The sequence below is a fragment of the Polypterus senegalus genome, chromosome 7, assembly GCF_016835505.1.
Source record: "Polypterus senegalus isolate Bchr_013 chromosome 7, ASM1683550v1, whole genome shotgun sequence".
Taxonomy (NCBI): Eukaryota; Metazoa; Chordata; class Cladistia; order Polypteriformes; family Polypteridae; genus Polypterus; species Polypterus senegalus.
In genome coordinates this window covers 48579882-48596579 of record NC_053160.1, presented here as the reverse complement: position 1 = coordinate 48596579, position 16698 = coordinate 48579882, and the positions used below count along the sequence as shown (strand labels likewise).

The window sequence follows — 16698 nt, the reverse complement described above, 5'->3', positions numbered from 1 at the left end:
TTCCACATATCCTGTTTTCCATAGTAAGAAACAGAGATCCTCAAGCATTTTACTGGACCACCACACTGCCATCAGGTGGACTTCTTTCAGTCTGTTGTCCACCCCCTCTGTCATTCCTTTTATGCCATACCCAAAAAGTAATTACTTCCAAATCACTACCATCCCCTGGCAGTATACCCCTTCCAAACTGGCATGATGTGGCACAATCTTGCCAGTGTGAGTTCTTTTATTCTGTCTCAAAGAAAACCACTCCACCCTGCCTGCAAGTCAATTACTCATCTGCATATACACCACTTTGTTGTACATTCTGTAATTCTGTTTCTCCATTCAGTACTGCTTTTTTACCGCATCTTGTTTATAATATTACTGTATAGTGCAAATGTGTTTTGTAAAAATATTGTGAACTTAAAGTTTTTCATCTATTAAAAAAAATGAGGAATTTCCATTTTCTTTCAAGTTTTGCATTATTGCAGTCTCTGCTTTTCCCCCTCCTTGACCGATGCCTCATCTCGATTAAGTAAAACCAATGTGGTCCAGAAGAACTGGCAGATCTGGTTGCCAATTATGAGTCTGTAGATTAGACTTCCACTCATTGTCAAAGGGTCAAAGAGATAAAACACCTTGCCATACAGGACTTCTTCAATATACCAAGAATTTGAAACCACAGCAGCTTTTGTCAGACTTACATTTGCAAAATATATGGTTTGTTTTTTTTCTGTCCCTCAGAGAAATGCATTTGTAAACTTTGAACTGCAATAGATATGTGGTAAACAAATCAAAGCTTCTAGAATTTTGTTTTGATTTCAAAGTGTACACTCAAAGCCACATTTTTCCTCTTGATTCAGACCATATGCATAGTCTGTCCTCTGATTTTGTTAAAAAGATATTTTTCTTCTTTTTAAAAAGACTTAATGTTTGTAAAAAAAGTAAAGAGAATCAAAAGTACAATTACATTTTCAATTAATTAAGCATGCGGCACAGAATGGTTGAGTCACTGGTACTCCACAATATGATATCACATAAATTACCTAGACACTTACTATTTTTTTGACTACAATGTTAATTGCAAGTTATATTCGTGGCAAAAACCACTTCCAGATGTACTAGAGTTAACAGGTAGACAGTGACTGCTCTGTCAAGAAACAGGGCTGCACAGAGTCATCACAACAATACATCAGTTGTTGGACTATAAACACTGAACAGGTACACAACACAGTATGCGTTACCTGCTGTATACAGCAAGGAGGTTGGTTTAAGTTTATTGCTTTCCAGCAAAAGTGAAAAGAGAAGCACTTAAACATGAGGCAAAAAGACGAATGAAAGAATATGTGAGTAGAACAGTCTGCTATTATCACCCAATTACTGGCATAACATGACATTAACTCTTTTAGGCCCAGCTACTCCCTTTGTGTAAAGGCTACCTGCCTGTTTAAGAAAAATAATTTTGCACATCTGTACACATGGAATATGCACACATTAAACTGCATCACTTCTAGTGACCTTTAATTGTGATTCTCACCTGCTTCTTTCAGGTGATTTGACTTTATATGCAATTGCAAATGAGTGATTTCTAAGTTTATTTAATCAATTGCAGCAGTAAAAATTTGAAAGCAGGTTCTATGTTAAATTAATACATCAGTTAAAATCTATAATGTTTGAGTTCTGTGATACAGATGGAAAACACAAAACATTTTTAATATTAATAGAAATTAGAAAAATATTTTAATTTTCCTTTTGTTTTTATATAAATTATTTATGCTCATTTACTCGCACAGATGCATAATGGACACCATCCTCACTGGCGGTATTTTATCCTGGCGTGGTACCTGCCTGACACCGAACCATAAAGCACTGCAGGCAGCAGAAGGAAGGTAGCACAGACGGTTACTGGCGCACAGCTCCCTTCTGTCCAAGTCATATATACTATTGTGTAAGAAAAGCAAAAGGTATAAAGACATCAGCCATTCATGCAGTTACGTTTTTCATAACCCCATTCTGGAAGCGGTGGACAATCGCTGGCGCTCATACCAGTAAGTTCTGAGGTAAAGTAATTAATTATACTCCCTAATCGTGGTTCCAGAAAGTAGCAACATGCTGCATGTTGTTTAGCTCATGCAAGTAATTATTTTATTGCACTCTTTACAAATAACAATAATAGTCCTATAAACTAAATTCAGGGATAGTTTTATCCACAGGTCAAAACACCAACACTCATACTTTCAACTGTTTTAGTGGGCCTAATGTGAGCTTCTTGTAGGTATTATGTTATGTTCTATTTAATATATGCTTTAGTTTTCATTGTCTGCTATTGGTATTATACTACAGTTACTAGAATGTAGAAAACATGGAAATAACAATTCATATCCAACTTTTCCTGAATTTGTTTTTTGACATTTTTGCATATGCAGTACCAACAAAATATGGTTGTATATGTTTTCAATGCTATATGAATAAAATGGAATTATTATTTATTATTAGATGCATTGTATAGAAAAGGCTGACAGTGTGGTGCAGCAGCCATGTCACTGACTCTTTCACCCCAAAGCTGTCAGTTCAATTCATGCAATATATTTGTGATAAAACAAAATAAGCTCCCATATAGTGAAAGACTCTGAGTGATCATAAGTATGAGTTTTTTTAGTGATTATTGTCTAGTTGTCTACAGAACAGAAACAATGCTGGGCATCAGCTTTGAATAAAGTCAATAACAGGGCTTGGAGATGAGCTTTTGAGGTGAAAAGGATATACTGGAGAAGACTGCACCCCTTGGGATGAATATTTGTCTCAGCGGAAGATAAACAGTGAAGTGAAATGCACAGCCGGATTCCTTTTAAAATGGTGGAATTTCACAGTGGTGGTTTGGTTTTGGCTTTTTCCTTCCTAAAACAATATGGAAATGTTGTTTTGCAATATGTGAGCAATCTTGAGGCATAGATCAATACTTCTTAACACATTTGGTTTGAAAAAGAGTATGTATTCAGTAAGTTTTAATGCTTTTGTTTTTGCTTTGGGACCGCAGTACCCTTTCCCTCCATTATAAAAGCCAAGAGCAGGTTATGTACAGTATTTTTTTTTTAAATGTAGAAAAAATGCTTCACTCTAGAATACAACTTAGTGTGTGGAATTAATGTATACATTGAATTTGAAGAAATAACTTTGACTTGAAAAATACCAAATTGATCCTTTAACTAAATTTCCTACCTACCTGTTTTAAAAGCAGTGTTTTTTATTCAGTGAAAGCACTCACTCTGCAAATGAGTTGTGTTATGTTCTTTCATGCCTTTGGCCGAGTTAACTGTTACATGACAGTGATGTCACCATCTACACACACTAGCCGAAGAGCTACTGCCATCGTGTGGGATAACAGGATGTTCCTATAGCCCAGCAAGCTAAGTCACCATAGTGGGAATCACAAGGTTGTGGTGTGAGTCCTAGAGACAGAGCACAACTTGATGCAGGTGAAGTGTAAGTTTGTTACAGCACAAGTAGCCCTCAAGAAATAGAGCTGAGTAAGTCTGCATTATAGTATTCTTAATGGTGTTTTGACAATGCTTGAAAGGAGCGCCATTTATTTGATTTATTAACTAGTTTACTCCTACAAGAACCTAGAACATATTTTAGTGGTATCAAATGCAATTGGATGGCAGACATACAGGTAGGTCAACTTCAAAACAACTATGAGCCTAATATGCACAGTTTTTGAGATGTGGAAGAAAAAACGGCACCTGAAGAAAATCCACACGTGCATAAAATATGCAAACGTCTCAAGTGTGTGTGGAGCTGGGAAAAGAAAGCAAACTCAATTCAACATGTGGCAGTAATGCTAATTACTGTGCCACCATGACACCCATGCTTTGAAAATGCACAATATAAGAGAAAGGCCAACTACAACTAATGTAATACTGTGTTGAGGACAGAGAGTTTGCATAAAACTCTACTTTTGAATCTCTGCTGCCCATTTTCTCTGCATCCAGTAATTAAGCTATTTGCAACCTGGATGCTGAACATTATTTACACTTCATATGACTGAAAGAAATATCAGAAAAAAGTATAATGGTAGCTAGGAAAATCTGTTGTGAGCTTATGTGTATATCTTATCTCTGCTTAGTCTTCCTACTTTTAGTAAAGTGTAGTTTATGTGACATGTAAGCACTTGCTTTACTCCACCCAGCCAATCATTTGTTTCCTCAAAACGGCTGACTACTTCAGAATGTTCTGATTTCAACAGACAGTGAATAACACAAGTCACAAGACCCAGGTAAACCAGCTGAGTGGAATTCTCAGAAACACACCCGTGATAAAAAAAAAAAAAAAACAAGCAAGCCCATTTCTGCCTTTAAGCAGATCTTGGACAATCCTGGAAAAATAAGATGACACTTTTTTTCTTTAAAATCCAAATCTTTCTGAAAGTGTAAAGAGAAATGATAACACTTACAAATTTTGCAAATGGCAAACTTTCATCTATTGATCATTAAACTCACCTAATCCACAGAGTGAAGCAGCAGAGGCACGATGGAATACATCTCCTAAAAAAAAACAAAAAAACAATGCTTTACGTCTAGATGAATTAATATCTGTGATAAGCCAGTGAATTACAAATAGAACAGAAATGGCTGGGATTGGCTCCAGCAGACCCCCGTGACCCTGTGTTAGGATATAGCGGGTTGGTTAATGACTGACTGACTGGCTGACATTGGTCAGTAATTGGGCATCTGGCATTATGAGATTCCACAGAACAGATAAAGAAAAATGCCGCTCTATTTATTACCAGCCGACTAACTGATATATGCAATGTCAACACAATATTTAAGAGAGGATTTGGGCTTGTAATGGTCAAGCACCAAGTTCCCAAAAGTCTTATAAAAACACCACATCAGCAAGGTAAATAATAGAGTCTGCATTTTCACACAGCAACCTTTGTCACCCATTCATCACAAGCAGGGTCAATACTGAGAAGCACAAGTGAGATGGTTGACAGCTCTCCTTCCATTTTTCCCTAAATGCAAATCAGCGTAATACTGACTTAGACCTTTAATTTCGTTGGTGCTGGAGAGTCATTATGCTTCCATTGTTTCAGTTGTTGTTTTGACACTGGGCCAAAGTGATGTGTGCGCGGTTTACTGGCAGCTATGGAAGACTTGTTTAGTTTTTCCAAGTTTTAATTCAATAGCTTGAAATCCTTGGAACACTGGATGTGGTGAAGCTTCATTTCAGGTGTCAATATTCTGGGCACTCAACATACACGGACCTTGCTCATGTGTAAATGAAGAATGGGTTCAGCTGACACATTACGAATCCCAATTGTTTCTTCTATCCCATTCATCATCACTCTTTGACTCTCCATTACAGTTGACCTTATGGTCACAACATTATCTTCTGTTGTCCATGACGAGGGCCGGTCACCTCAACGCTGTAGCATTTAAATGGACCAGTCCAGATACCTTAACTAGGTCAGAAAGACTTTCCTGTAAAGTTACAAATTAGTGTTAGTACCATACGTGACTTTGTGGTTTTCAGTATCGAGGTAGACAAGGAACCAGAAGCAACATGAATTTATAACTGAAACACTTAAGGAGAAAATCTTCAACCACTTATAAGGTAAGCAGTGTGAAATACCACTTTCTGGGTTGAAACTTTTTGATGCTCCATCAGACATTATTTCTCATTCACATGACATTGCATGAGTTCATATAATAGTATTGTCACAGGTCCAAAGAAGTTTTCTCTGTGAACTCCAGTCTCCTCACATTTCAGCGATGTGTGTGTGAGGTTAACTGATCACCCTAAATTGAACCAAACTGAATGTTAGGGTATCCTGCAGCTGATTCAGTCACCATCAAATAGTAGTTTGCTTTAATAAGCTTGATATGTTTTCCTTGTATCAAATAAATGCATTTAACATGTGTGAATGATAAAGATTAACACTACTGCTTTGAATAAACTCATTCTGAAGTGTTTCAATTGATTACTTTTTATAGTTTTACAGTGATCTCTGTCATCGTTCAACAGTAAGAAGCTTAGCGAATACTGTGAACAGAGTTCTGTAATATAGTAAGGGGCTGATTTTAAGAAACAAATCAGTAAATCATGTTTTCAGTTTAAAATGGATGGTTTACTAAAAGGTCATATTTGTGCTAATTCAGAAAGGCAGTGGAACTAATTAGATACATAACAATTTATGCAGCAAAAAAGCTAAACTTAATAAGAGCCAGCCCATACATTTCAATACCACAATCATGGGTCTCTCTCATTAGAATCACTCAATATTCAAGATTTTATCAATATTCTATCAAAGTTTTTTTATACTGTATAAACATACAGTTGTGTGAAAAAGTCAGGAAAAGGTCAGTCCACCGTTGGTCTCAGCAGCTGGTATTGCCCCCTTTAGCAGAAATGACTTCTTCTAAGCGTTTTCCTTAACTGCCCACCAATCTCTGACATCGATATGGTTACATTTTTGACCACTGCTCCATGCAGAATTCCTTTAGCTGCAAGATGTTGTGTGGGTCTTCTTGCATGTGCTTCCTGTTACAAAACCTGCACAATATTTAAGTGGGATTCCAATCAGGGCTTTAACTAGGCCTGTCCATAACCATCCATTTCTATTTTGGATTTAGTGTATTCTTAGGGTCACTGGCACATTCTTGAGGTTCAGTCTTCAGGCACATGGTCTAACCACTCCTCAAGCACTCTTTGATATGAAGTAAAATTCATAGTTGACTCAATGACTGAAAAATGCCAAGGCCATGAAGCAGAAGAACTATATTTCCAACACCATGCTTCACAGCTGGTATGTGGTTCTTCTCCCGAAATGTTGTCTTCCATTTGTGCCAAATATGCCTACTGTGGCCAAACACCTCTACCTTCAGTTTCTTTGTCCAGAGCAAATTTTTCCAGAAGGCCTGGTCTTTGTTTTTATGTTCAAAGGCAAACAGTAATCTTGTTATAATATTCTTTACGGAAAGCAAAGGCTTTTTCCTGGCACACATTACATGCAGATCACATTTTTTGCACTCTCTTTCTGATTGTAGATGCATGCACTTGGACACCAACTTTTGCAAGATATACCTGCAGATCCCACAATGGACTTTGATACTAAAGGAAGTCTTCAAGAACCCCAAACAGTCAGCTCTTAAGACTACATTTACTGGGCTGGCCAGTCATGGACACGTTAGGATTCATTTAATATCTATACCACTTAAAGATGGTTCTCCCTACAGACTGATTTCCAAAAATGTGGTGATCTTTTTAAATCCCTTGCCAAACTCGTAAGAATCCACAACCTTCTTTCTTAGGGCCATAGAGTGCTGCTTTGATCTTGGCATAATGACACCACACACGCCAGTACCAAACAGAACACCAGACCCTCGATAGCTATGGTTTAAATAAAACCTTTTCCGGCTGCATACTCCCAAAGAAGATTCTAATCACTGGCACATAATCTGGAACAACTAATTCTAATTTTATGGATTTAAGGTGGTGATAAATGTAGGATTGTACTTACTTTTTCCATGTGGCAAATCTGCATTTTTTTAATTTAGATTATGACCATGTTAATATTATGTGTCATTCATTCAAGTACTGTATATCACCTTTATCCGTAGGCACTGTTTTACATGAAGATCTAGTGTTTGCCTTTTCAAATATGTTGAAAAGGTCAACAACTTCCATGGGGGTATACTTCCTTTTTCACAAGACATATTTGCGCTTCAAACATAAAACAACTAGATCCATCCATCCATTATCTAACCCGCTGAATCCGAATAGGGTCACGGGGGTCTGCTGGAGCCAATCCCAGCCAACACAGGGCACAAGGCAGGAAACAATCCTGGGCAGGGTGCCAACCCACCGCAGGACACACACAAACACACCCACACACCAAGCACACACTAGGGCCAATTTAGAATTGCCAATCCACCTAACCTGCATGTCTTTGGATTGTGGGAGGAAACCGAGCGCCGGAGGAAACCCACGCAGACACGGGAGAACATGCAAACTCCACGCAGGGAGGACCCGGGAAGCGAACCCAGGTCTCCTTACTGCGAGGCAGCAGCGCCACCGTGCCGCCCACTAAACAACTAGATGTGTTTTGGAAATATGATTTTTAGGTGTAACTTCTAAAATGAAAGCTTGTTCTGTTACTGACATTATTATTTCAGTGGCTACCTGAAGCTCTGCCTCTTCCATACTATGTGGCCCTAAAGCAAGTCACTTTGGTGAAACAAACACGTGTAATCAATGTCACCATTGAACAACGTTTTGGAAAGGCTTTAAGGAATTACTGAGTAAGAAATTGCTGGTATAACAGAATTTCAATGAAATCAATCAATCAACATTTATTTATATAGCACATTTTCATACAAAAAAATGTAGCTCAAAGTGCTTTACAAAATGAATAGAAAAATAGAAGACATAATAAAAAATAAACGTAAGTCAATGTACAAAAGTGAAATTGATTTTACCCATTATCTTGTGTCTTTTGGACTGAAACGTGCTATATAATAATTCTACTATAATTTGTGTCGCACATCCATGAATTTATTTGCTATTCTTTACAACAGCAGAAAAAAACTCGCTCAAACTTTACCGCATGGTCCTTTGAGCCCATGGTACTTGCGGCTCATCCACCTTTTCCTGCGCACGTTTCCCAAAGACTTCCCAAGTCAACAAGCGCAACGCTCACGTGTTCTACAGTCACACGCCGGGTCGAGTGGGGAGACGCCAGAATGAGTCACATGCCCACGGCGGCGGCCAATAGGAGAGCGCGTTACCTATGGCTGGCCTCTATTTAAAGTTATCATCGGAGCCCAGCTGAGTCAGTTTTCGACACACATTTGGGAACATCACTTGGTAAGAAGTGCCGTGGCTTTTCTGACATCGTATTTTAATGTAATGGCGACGAGTTGTGGATGTGGGTATTTCGTGGTTATTTTAATGGAAGTGTTCTGAGATGTTTGTTGTTCCCCGTAGTGCGGCAGTACCATTTTGCTTCTCATTGTTTAGGTCCGAAGCTTAACTGCGTGCTTCTTTGAGGAGGAAGCTGAGAGACGGGGTCTGGGAGTTGAGACTAGCATACCACCATAACAGTACTAAATTTGTATTAGGAGAGTTCATGTCTTAGTGCTGGATTTGTGCCTTGCCTTTTGGTTTTTCTGGGAATGATCCTCCTCGTAATGGATACGCCCGGGTCTCGTGATCCCACCGCCAGCATTGCATCATTTTTTTATTTTTTTTTTTCCCGTCTCCTCATACTAGATATTACATGTAGACCCGAGGTATGTGCACCCATTAAGAAGGGTTACGAAGATCCTGTTCAGTCGGAATCGTTATTGTTTGGCCTGTCCTGTCTTGGGAATGCGGTCGTGGTGTCCGGAGGAGCACGTGATGTTTTCCTAGCTGCTTCACTGCAGTCTGGAAGCTGCGGTGTCCGATTACAAAGGCAGGGTCAGGGTACACAAACCAGCCCCCACCCTGCCCACTGTGCGTGTTCTGTTTTATTAAGTCTGCATTTCATAACTCGATTTCTGTTATGTAAATGATCTGCAGACTTTTACTGTCAATGCCGCATTTTTCATAATAGTTTTATTCCATATCCTTGGTCTGTAAGTGCGGGCATTATAAATCCCCATGTAATTTGCTCTCCTTCTGGGTGACCTGCAGTAGATGATGTGATTTGCTTGTGTGTTAGTTGGGAGTATAGAAGAGTGGCACATGTTTGCTGAACTTTGTAACTGTAATAAAGATTAACATGCTCCTCTCTGGCAGGTGTACAAACATGAGGCTTCAGGTACTCTTCATCTCCATTTTTGTGACTGCTGCTTCAGCTGCCCCAAGCTTAGATCCACTGCTGGATGAACACTGGGAGTTGTGGAAGGGCTGGCATAGCAAAAAATACCGTGAGGTAAGCAATAACAAGGTTTGACATTTTGAGACCTCCTATACAGAACTTCAGCTGGAGAATTGTAAGTGATTCTGCTTTCCTTTTTAGAATGAAGAAGGCTGGAGAAGAATGGTGTGGGAGAAGAACCTCCGCAAAATTGAGCTGCACAACCTGGAGCAAACTATGGGAAAGCACAGTTATCGCATGGCAATGAATCACTTTGGTGACATGGTTAGTATCTCCTTGCCATTTTTAATGCAAGTGCTTTCTCTGTATTAATTCAAGCTTGTTTTGCAGTTGTGTATAAGGTTTGGTTAATTTTGTCTGTGGTTCTTGTGAATGTTTGTCATTCCTTTACCTCTCGCATGAATTCTTAGAATGTAGTGTCAATGAAGTACAGTATAATGTAAAAAAAGTACATAAACCCTAGGAGATGCCTACAAAAGGGAGTAAGTAATCTACCATCTTAGCCTGTAGAGTAAGCATTAAATTATTGAAAAATTCAACTGAGACTACTGTAAAATGCAAGAGAAATTGAGCCAGTAAAATAAAAAAAAAAAAAAAAATCAATTTGCAAATTTTTTTTTTTTCTCTCCCCTCCCCCAACCCCCAAAAAAAAACCCTCGGTGACTTACAGCCAAATGAGGAGTTCAGACAGTTCATGAATGGATACAAGAGCAAAACGGAAAGAAAGCACTCTGGATCCTTGTTTCTTGAACCAAACTTTTTAGAACTACCAAAAGCAGTGGACTGGAGAGAAAAAGGTTATGTTACTCCAGTCAAAGATCAGGTATGTATTGAGGTGCTCCGGGGTGATACTGTGTTGGCAAATGTCACAATGGCTTAGTGAAGTGAACAAATGATGAGACTAGGCAATGACATAAGCATGACTCATTTGAGCATTACCAATTCGTGCAGAATTTTAATTTTGTGAAGTTGGCAGTATGGGGAGAAGTCTAAGTGTGATGCACAGCTGAGGAGGAAATTAAGCAACTTGTGGGAACAGTATATGGGCCCATGAGAAGGATACTCGGTGAATATGGTACAGTGAGAAATGTTGAGATTAAATCCTGGAAACTTGAATTTTTTTCCTCCTTTTTGCATGCTGTGAGTTTCAAAAGTTAACATGCATGACATCATGCTCTTCCTCTTTTTTTGTTCACAATTTGTAGTCTCTTTTCAGAGAAATGCAAAATCATTATTTGCTTCCTGTACAGATCAAGCAGCAAGGAGTGTTTTGTCTAAATAAGCATGTGAACACCACATCTATGGTCGCAAACCTTTTTGTTCGGCTTCTGTGATCTTGCTTGATTATGCCCTAAATCACCTTTCTCAACTCTAACTTTTTCAAACCTGCAAAAATAATTCATTTTTGTACTGAATTAGTCTGGAATTTCAAAGTCTGCCTTGATATACAGTAGATGTTTAGGTAAAGTATTGACAAGCTCAAAACTGACTTGAGGTTTTCAACAGATTTACACATTTTGGGCATTCGTCAGCAGCCGCACTATTTCACTGGTTAGTTTGTCCCCCACAGCGACCTGATATGATCTGTCTGGAGTGTTTGCTTGCCAAGAATCAATTTCCTGTGTTTAGACTTTTTTTTTTCCCTCCCCATCCCGTAGGGTCAGTGTGGTTCATGCTGGGCTTTCAGCACCACAGGTGCTCTAGAAGGACAGCAGTTCAGGAAGAGTGGTAAGCTGGTCTCGCTAAGCGAGCAGAATCTTGTAGATTGTTCCCGGCCAGAAGGAAACCAAGGGTGTAATGGTGGCTTGATGGATCAGGCATTCCAGTATATTAAAGACAATGGAGGACTGGATTCAGAGGAAGCTTACCCATATATTGGAACAGTAAGTGGACTTTTTTTTTTTTTTTGTGGTGTGTGTATGTATATAATTTGTGGAGGTGTGTGTGTGTGTGTGTGTGTGTGTGTTTGTTTAATATATAAAGGGTTAGTAATTTTATTTCTCCCACCCTTACCCCTTCAGGATGACCAGCAATGCAAGTATGATCCGAACTTCAACTCTGCCAATGACACTGGATTTGTGGACATTCCTAGTGGAAAAGAACACGCACTAATGAAGGCTGTTGCAGCAGTTGGTCCAGTTTCTGTTGCTATCGATGCTGGTCATGAGTCATTTCAGTTCTATCAGTCTGGTAGGAAACTAATGGGAGTATCTAAGTCTTGTTGGCTTTGGGGTATGTGCATGCCCTTATTTTATTTTTGAATATAATTTTATACACAGGTATCTATTATGAACCTCAGTGTAGCAGTGACCAGTTGGACCATGGTGTGTTGGTGGTTGGTTATGGTTTCCAAGGGAACTCTACTGATGGCAATAAATACTGGATTGTAAAGAACAGGTATGTGTGTTCAAAAGGGATAGTCTGTTAGCTAGCACCTTCATTTTGTGTGGATGGATGGGTAATCTAGAGAAGGTGCATTTATGTAAAGCCTAGTTGACATTTTTAATTGGCACAATCTTGATGGCTGGCATTGTGCAGTTCTGATCGGCAGTAAAACTTATTGCATTCATTTAAAAACCTTATGTTAGTTGATGCCTTTCCCCTTGGAGGGTTGGGTGTGGTGGTGGTGTGGGTTTTTTTTTTTATCTGAATGCCCATGGCTTCATTTTAAGAGTTAAGTTTTAACTTTTTTTTTTCTCCCCTCATTTTACAGCTGGAGTGAGAAGTGGGGTGATAAAGGATACATCTACATGGCTAAAGACAAGAAAAACCACTGTGGAATTGCTACCTCTGCAAGTTACCCTCTTGTGTGAACTGCTGTTGCACCTTTTTGGTCTTTGCAGCATTTTAATGAACACTGACTGACCAGGTTTTTAAATACCTCTGGTATGAAACTTTGGTCCTGGTTTGAGATGGTTTGTTACAAGACCATGGTTTTAATGTGCCATTTGGCATTGTTACAGTAACCTATTAGGATTTTTTTTTTAACCTTTTAAGTTGTCAAGATATTAATCTTAAATGCACAGTGTTCTTGTTTTTGAAGTTGTCTGCTCAAGTTTTATTTGTTTTTATTTGTGATTGCTGTGCAATGCACTACCCAACTTTTAATGTTTTGTAAGATAAGGGTCCAATAAAACATAAACCTGAATATGTTGCCTTCTCTGTGTGTGAAATTTAAAAAAAAAAAAAAAAATCCTATGGAGAGCTGCTTAATGGTGCAGTCTGAATAATCTTGTGTGGTGTGGGTTTTTTTTTTTTTCTCTACCCCCATCTTCATTTTCACTCCACTTTATTCTAAAGAGTTGTGGTGGTTTCATGTGGGATTGGGTAGACCTTTTTGACATTTTCCAGCTCATTGCGAAATCATCTTCTGGACAACGGGTTGAGATGTAATGTCCTGGACACAGAGGGAGGTATTACTATATAGTATCTCCAAGAAGCAGCTCTACTCAGTTTCTTACCCAGCACATGTGACAAAAAATAAAGGGGATGTAGTCTGAATGGTAAATTGTAAAGCTGTATTGGCAAACTTTGCCAGTTCATCATTCTATTGCCTGGTATGATGTCCTTGAAACTGCTGCCATAGCCAGAGTTCCTTGCTCTGTTGTGAATAAGTCTTTTTGCCAGCAGTTCACTCCTTCCCTGAAGCACATCCAGTCTGACTGCAGAGTGATTAGTCTTGTATCGTAGACCTCACATTGGTGGTTCAGAAATGTCTGAAAGATATAATTTCAAATAATGCAAGGTGACTTGTATTGAATAAGTTCAGCTTTTTCATGTTTTATTTAATCAGAAATGTTGGTTGGGGTTGGTTTCTTTTTCTCTCTCTTTCCTTCCTTGGCCATGTGATGACCGCAGGGTTCGTCTTCTGGTTCTTGCATGGGATTTTTGTTCCTTTTGTAAACTGGCTCTTTGCCCAGATAACTGCATTTGTTTAAATATTTCTACCTTCAAAATCTGTGTGTGGGGTGTTTTTGTGTTTTTTAAATGGTAACATTTTTTCCTAGTTATTGTCTGGATGTAGTATGTGTGTTTTAAATAAATGAGGCGAAAATGGTAAAACCACCACCAGCTCTCTATTTGGAATCTGTTTATTCCTGTGCATATGCATTGTGAAGTATTTGTTACTGTTTGGAAATAAGAGAGAAGTAAGCACCAAGAAGTGCAAATCTGGTCATACAATGCATGTGAAGATCTACAATGCAATGGAGATATCGGACTTGGCAGAATGAAAGCTCGAACAAGCTATAGAATTTTAAAAATTGAGTTTTATTATAAGGATGAATAAGCATTTAATTTAGGGGTTTGGATAAAATGAAACTCTGCATCCAGTCCAGCCCTCCCAGGACTGACTGAAGACCTGGTGCAGGGAAATCCAGGGTGCTCCAGACCGGATGTTTGGGAATGAGATCTGTGAATGAATAATAACTCCCACAAAATATGATTTGGCCCATGCATGACTTGCTTTATTTGCAACGTGCATACTTTTTTGCAGTGTGAATTTACAGAAATATGTGCAAGACTTAATACCGCTGAAACGTGTATGGTGTGGTGGTGTGTGGTTTTTTTTTTTTTTGTATTTTTCCACATTTTCATTCAACTTAAAAGGCAAACCTATTAAGCATTTAACTAAAAATTTTGAAAAACTGATGAATCTGTTAACCTGTAACCATGTGAAGGTTTTGTATTCATTCCTTTAGCTACAGTATGCTTAATGTAAGAGATTCAACATTAGCAGAGAAGGATTTGAAACCCACACCTTCTGGCACGTAGCTGGGATGGCATCAGAACTGGCTTTTCAAAACTAAAATGGCAAGTGTTTTCTATGCAAAAAAAAGTTTGCCACAGACAGACACCCTAGTAAGTTTAGTAAAGGTATAAAGTATAATTCGTCCATCATTGTAATAAGAATTTAGCTGCTGTGACTACTTCAGGGTGGTCCAGATCTAATTATGCAGATCCAGATCGTCTAGATGACTTTGATTTATACGGGGACGATTCCAATTCAGCACAAAGACTATTCTTCATGTCGTCAGTTCACACACTTCTCGATGGTCTGGGTTTTTTTTGGTGATTTTTCTATGTAATAAACTTGTTATAGCATAATTAAAATTGCATAATTAGATCTGGACCACCCTATACATGTGGAAACTTCGAGCTGTTACAGCTCAAAACTTCATCTTTAGGTTGAGCTGAAAATTCACAAGTCTTTCCTTAAGTCCTAAATGGGGATGCCAGATTAATGAATTGTGGTTTATAGACCCAGGAATTGACTTTAAAAAGGTTTAACTGTGAAAGTAGAATTCTTTCAGCACCTAATCACTTCTTAATGGAGTCCATAAAACTTCCTACGAATCAGTCCACGTGCTCTTAAGTTATGGTACCATAAGATTTGTACCACAGACACATGGACACTTCTGTTACAGATATGCTCAAAATGTGTTATTCAAATTGAAAACATGAAGCTAATGTTTACATGAAATCAATACTTTCATGTTATGTAAAATGGGGTGAAAATGGTGAAAGCAACACGCTTGGCATCTGATAAGCGTGAAAAAGTCAAATCCACTGACTCAATTGGCTTGGTTTAAGTGATAGCAAAATGACACACTAATGAGCTGATGTTGGAAACTGCAATCCCAATCCAACATCTTAAATTTATGAGATGATGCCAAATTTTACATTTTAAAATAACATTTAAAAGACGTAGGAATGTTATATTTTTGGTTCACGTTCATGTAAGTCAGTGACTTTACCACAGCGTGTACTTCTGTAGCACATTGTCAAAGAATGTAGCTCCAAGTACTTTGCAAGATGTCAAAGAAAGTTACAAAAGGGAAAAATAACATTAGGTAAAAATATTAATGATTAAGTAACAAAGAAAAAATAAATTCATATGATCTTATTAAACATAGATATATACTTAGTAGAAGAGCAGCATTTATATACAATATCGTATCGTAAATCTCTAAAGTTGAGTCCAGTGAAAACATCAGATGGCTGGGAACAACAGTTAGGCTGGAGATAAAAAACAAATCTGCAGAGGTAACAAGGCCACAAGACCACCCAACCCCATTCTACCTAAAATAAATGTGCTTCAAGCATTCCTCATTGTTTGCAGGCTTCGTTGGAGTGGATTTGGTAGAGTTGGTCTCGTGGACAACTGGAGCACTGCCTTCATTCCATCAACACAGACGACTGCACTCAGAGAAGCAAAGATTGCAAGTCCCTAACATACAGGGTGAGTCAAAATTATGTTAACATTTAAATGGTGGAAACAATATACTCACAAAACATACTTCATATGTGCAAGATGATTTACAGGAATGTCTTAACCTGTTTGCCATCATATTCAATTCATGCACCATATGTGGCACACGAGTTGTCCACAAAAATTGTATATAAGTATATACATAGCAGTACCATTAGTGTTAACATAATTTTGACTCACCCTGTATATGATAATATGATAATTTTATGTCTATATTGTCTATTAAGAATACAACTACATTGTAGCTACAAAAGAAGTGTTTTTTTAGCTTTTTCTTAAATGTTCCACAGTATTACCCTGGCATATCTTTACCGGTAAAGTTCTCCAGATTTTTAGTGCACAACAACAAAAGGTTGCCTCACCACTTCTTTAAAGCTTGGCTCTTGGAATTATTAGCAGACCACCATTTGAAATTCTCTGGTTACCACTGCGAGTGTAGGGGGACAGGCACTCCAAGATATAGGAAGGGCGAGATACTCAAAATTGGGGAGGTGTGCTCAGATTTTCTTTTTCTAGTTAAGATTTTGGCTGCTGCATTCTGCACTCATTTCGGAAAGATGCTGAGTATATTGGGAGAAGG

General features: G+C 38.3%; 1 protein-coding gene and 1 long non-coding RNA gene across 2 annotated transcripts in view; one reads left to right on the top strand and one right to left on the bottom strand.

Annotated features, from left to right (window-relative positions):
• The window catches only part of LOC120532529, a 31705-nt gene extending 23031 nt beyond the window's left edge, over nt 1-8674 (bottom strand). Inside the window, exons 1-2 of the long non-coding RNA XR_005634315.1 lie at nt 8588-8674; nt 4482-4526 (exon numbers count right to left, since the gene is read on the bottom strand). This is a non-coding gene — a long non-coding RNA (uncharacterized LOC120532529). The remainder of the gene's footprint in view (nt 1-4481; nt 4527-8587) is intronic.
• An 87-nt stretch (nt 8675-8761) lies between these two features.
• ctsla (cathepsin La) lies at nt 8762-12995 on the top strand. The gene is made up of 8 exons (XM_039758598.1): nt 8762-8850; nt 9766-9901; nt 9989-10111; nt 10518-10670; nt 11506-11730; nt 11869-12037; nt 12127-12244; nt 12561-12995. Exons 2-8 carry the CDS (start codon nt 9776-9778, stop codon nt 12658-12660), a joined length of 1014 nt encoding a protein of 337 aa, XP_039614532.1. The 5' UTR covers nt 8762-8850; nt 9766-9775; the 3' UTR covers nt 12661-12995.
• The last annotated feature ends 3703 nt before the right edge of the window (nt 12996-16698 follow it).

Excerpts from the sequence above, each read along its gene's own strand:
- ctsla (XM_039758598.1), top strand. The coding sequence starts at position 9,776 with ATGAGGCTTCAGGTACTCTTCATCTCCATTTTTGTGACTGCTGCTTCA. Across the intron at positions 10,671-11,505 it reads TTACTCCAGTCAAAGATCAG|GGTCAGTGTGGTTCATGCTG; the intron begins GTATGTATTGAG and ends CCCATCCCGTAG. Across the intron at positions 12,245-12,560 it reads TACTGGATTGTAAAGAACAG|CTGGAGTGAGAAGTGGGGTG; the intron begins GTATGTGTGTTC and ends CTCATTTTACAG.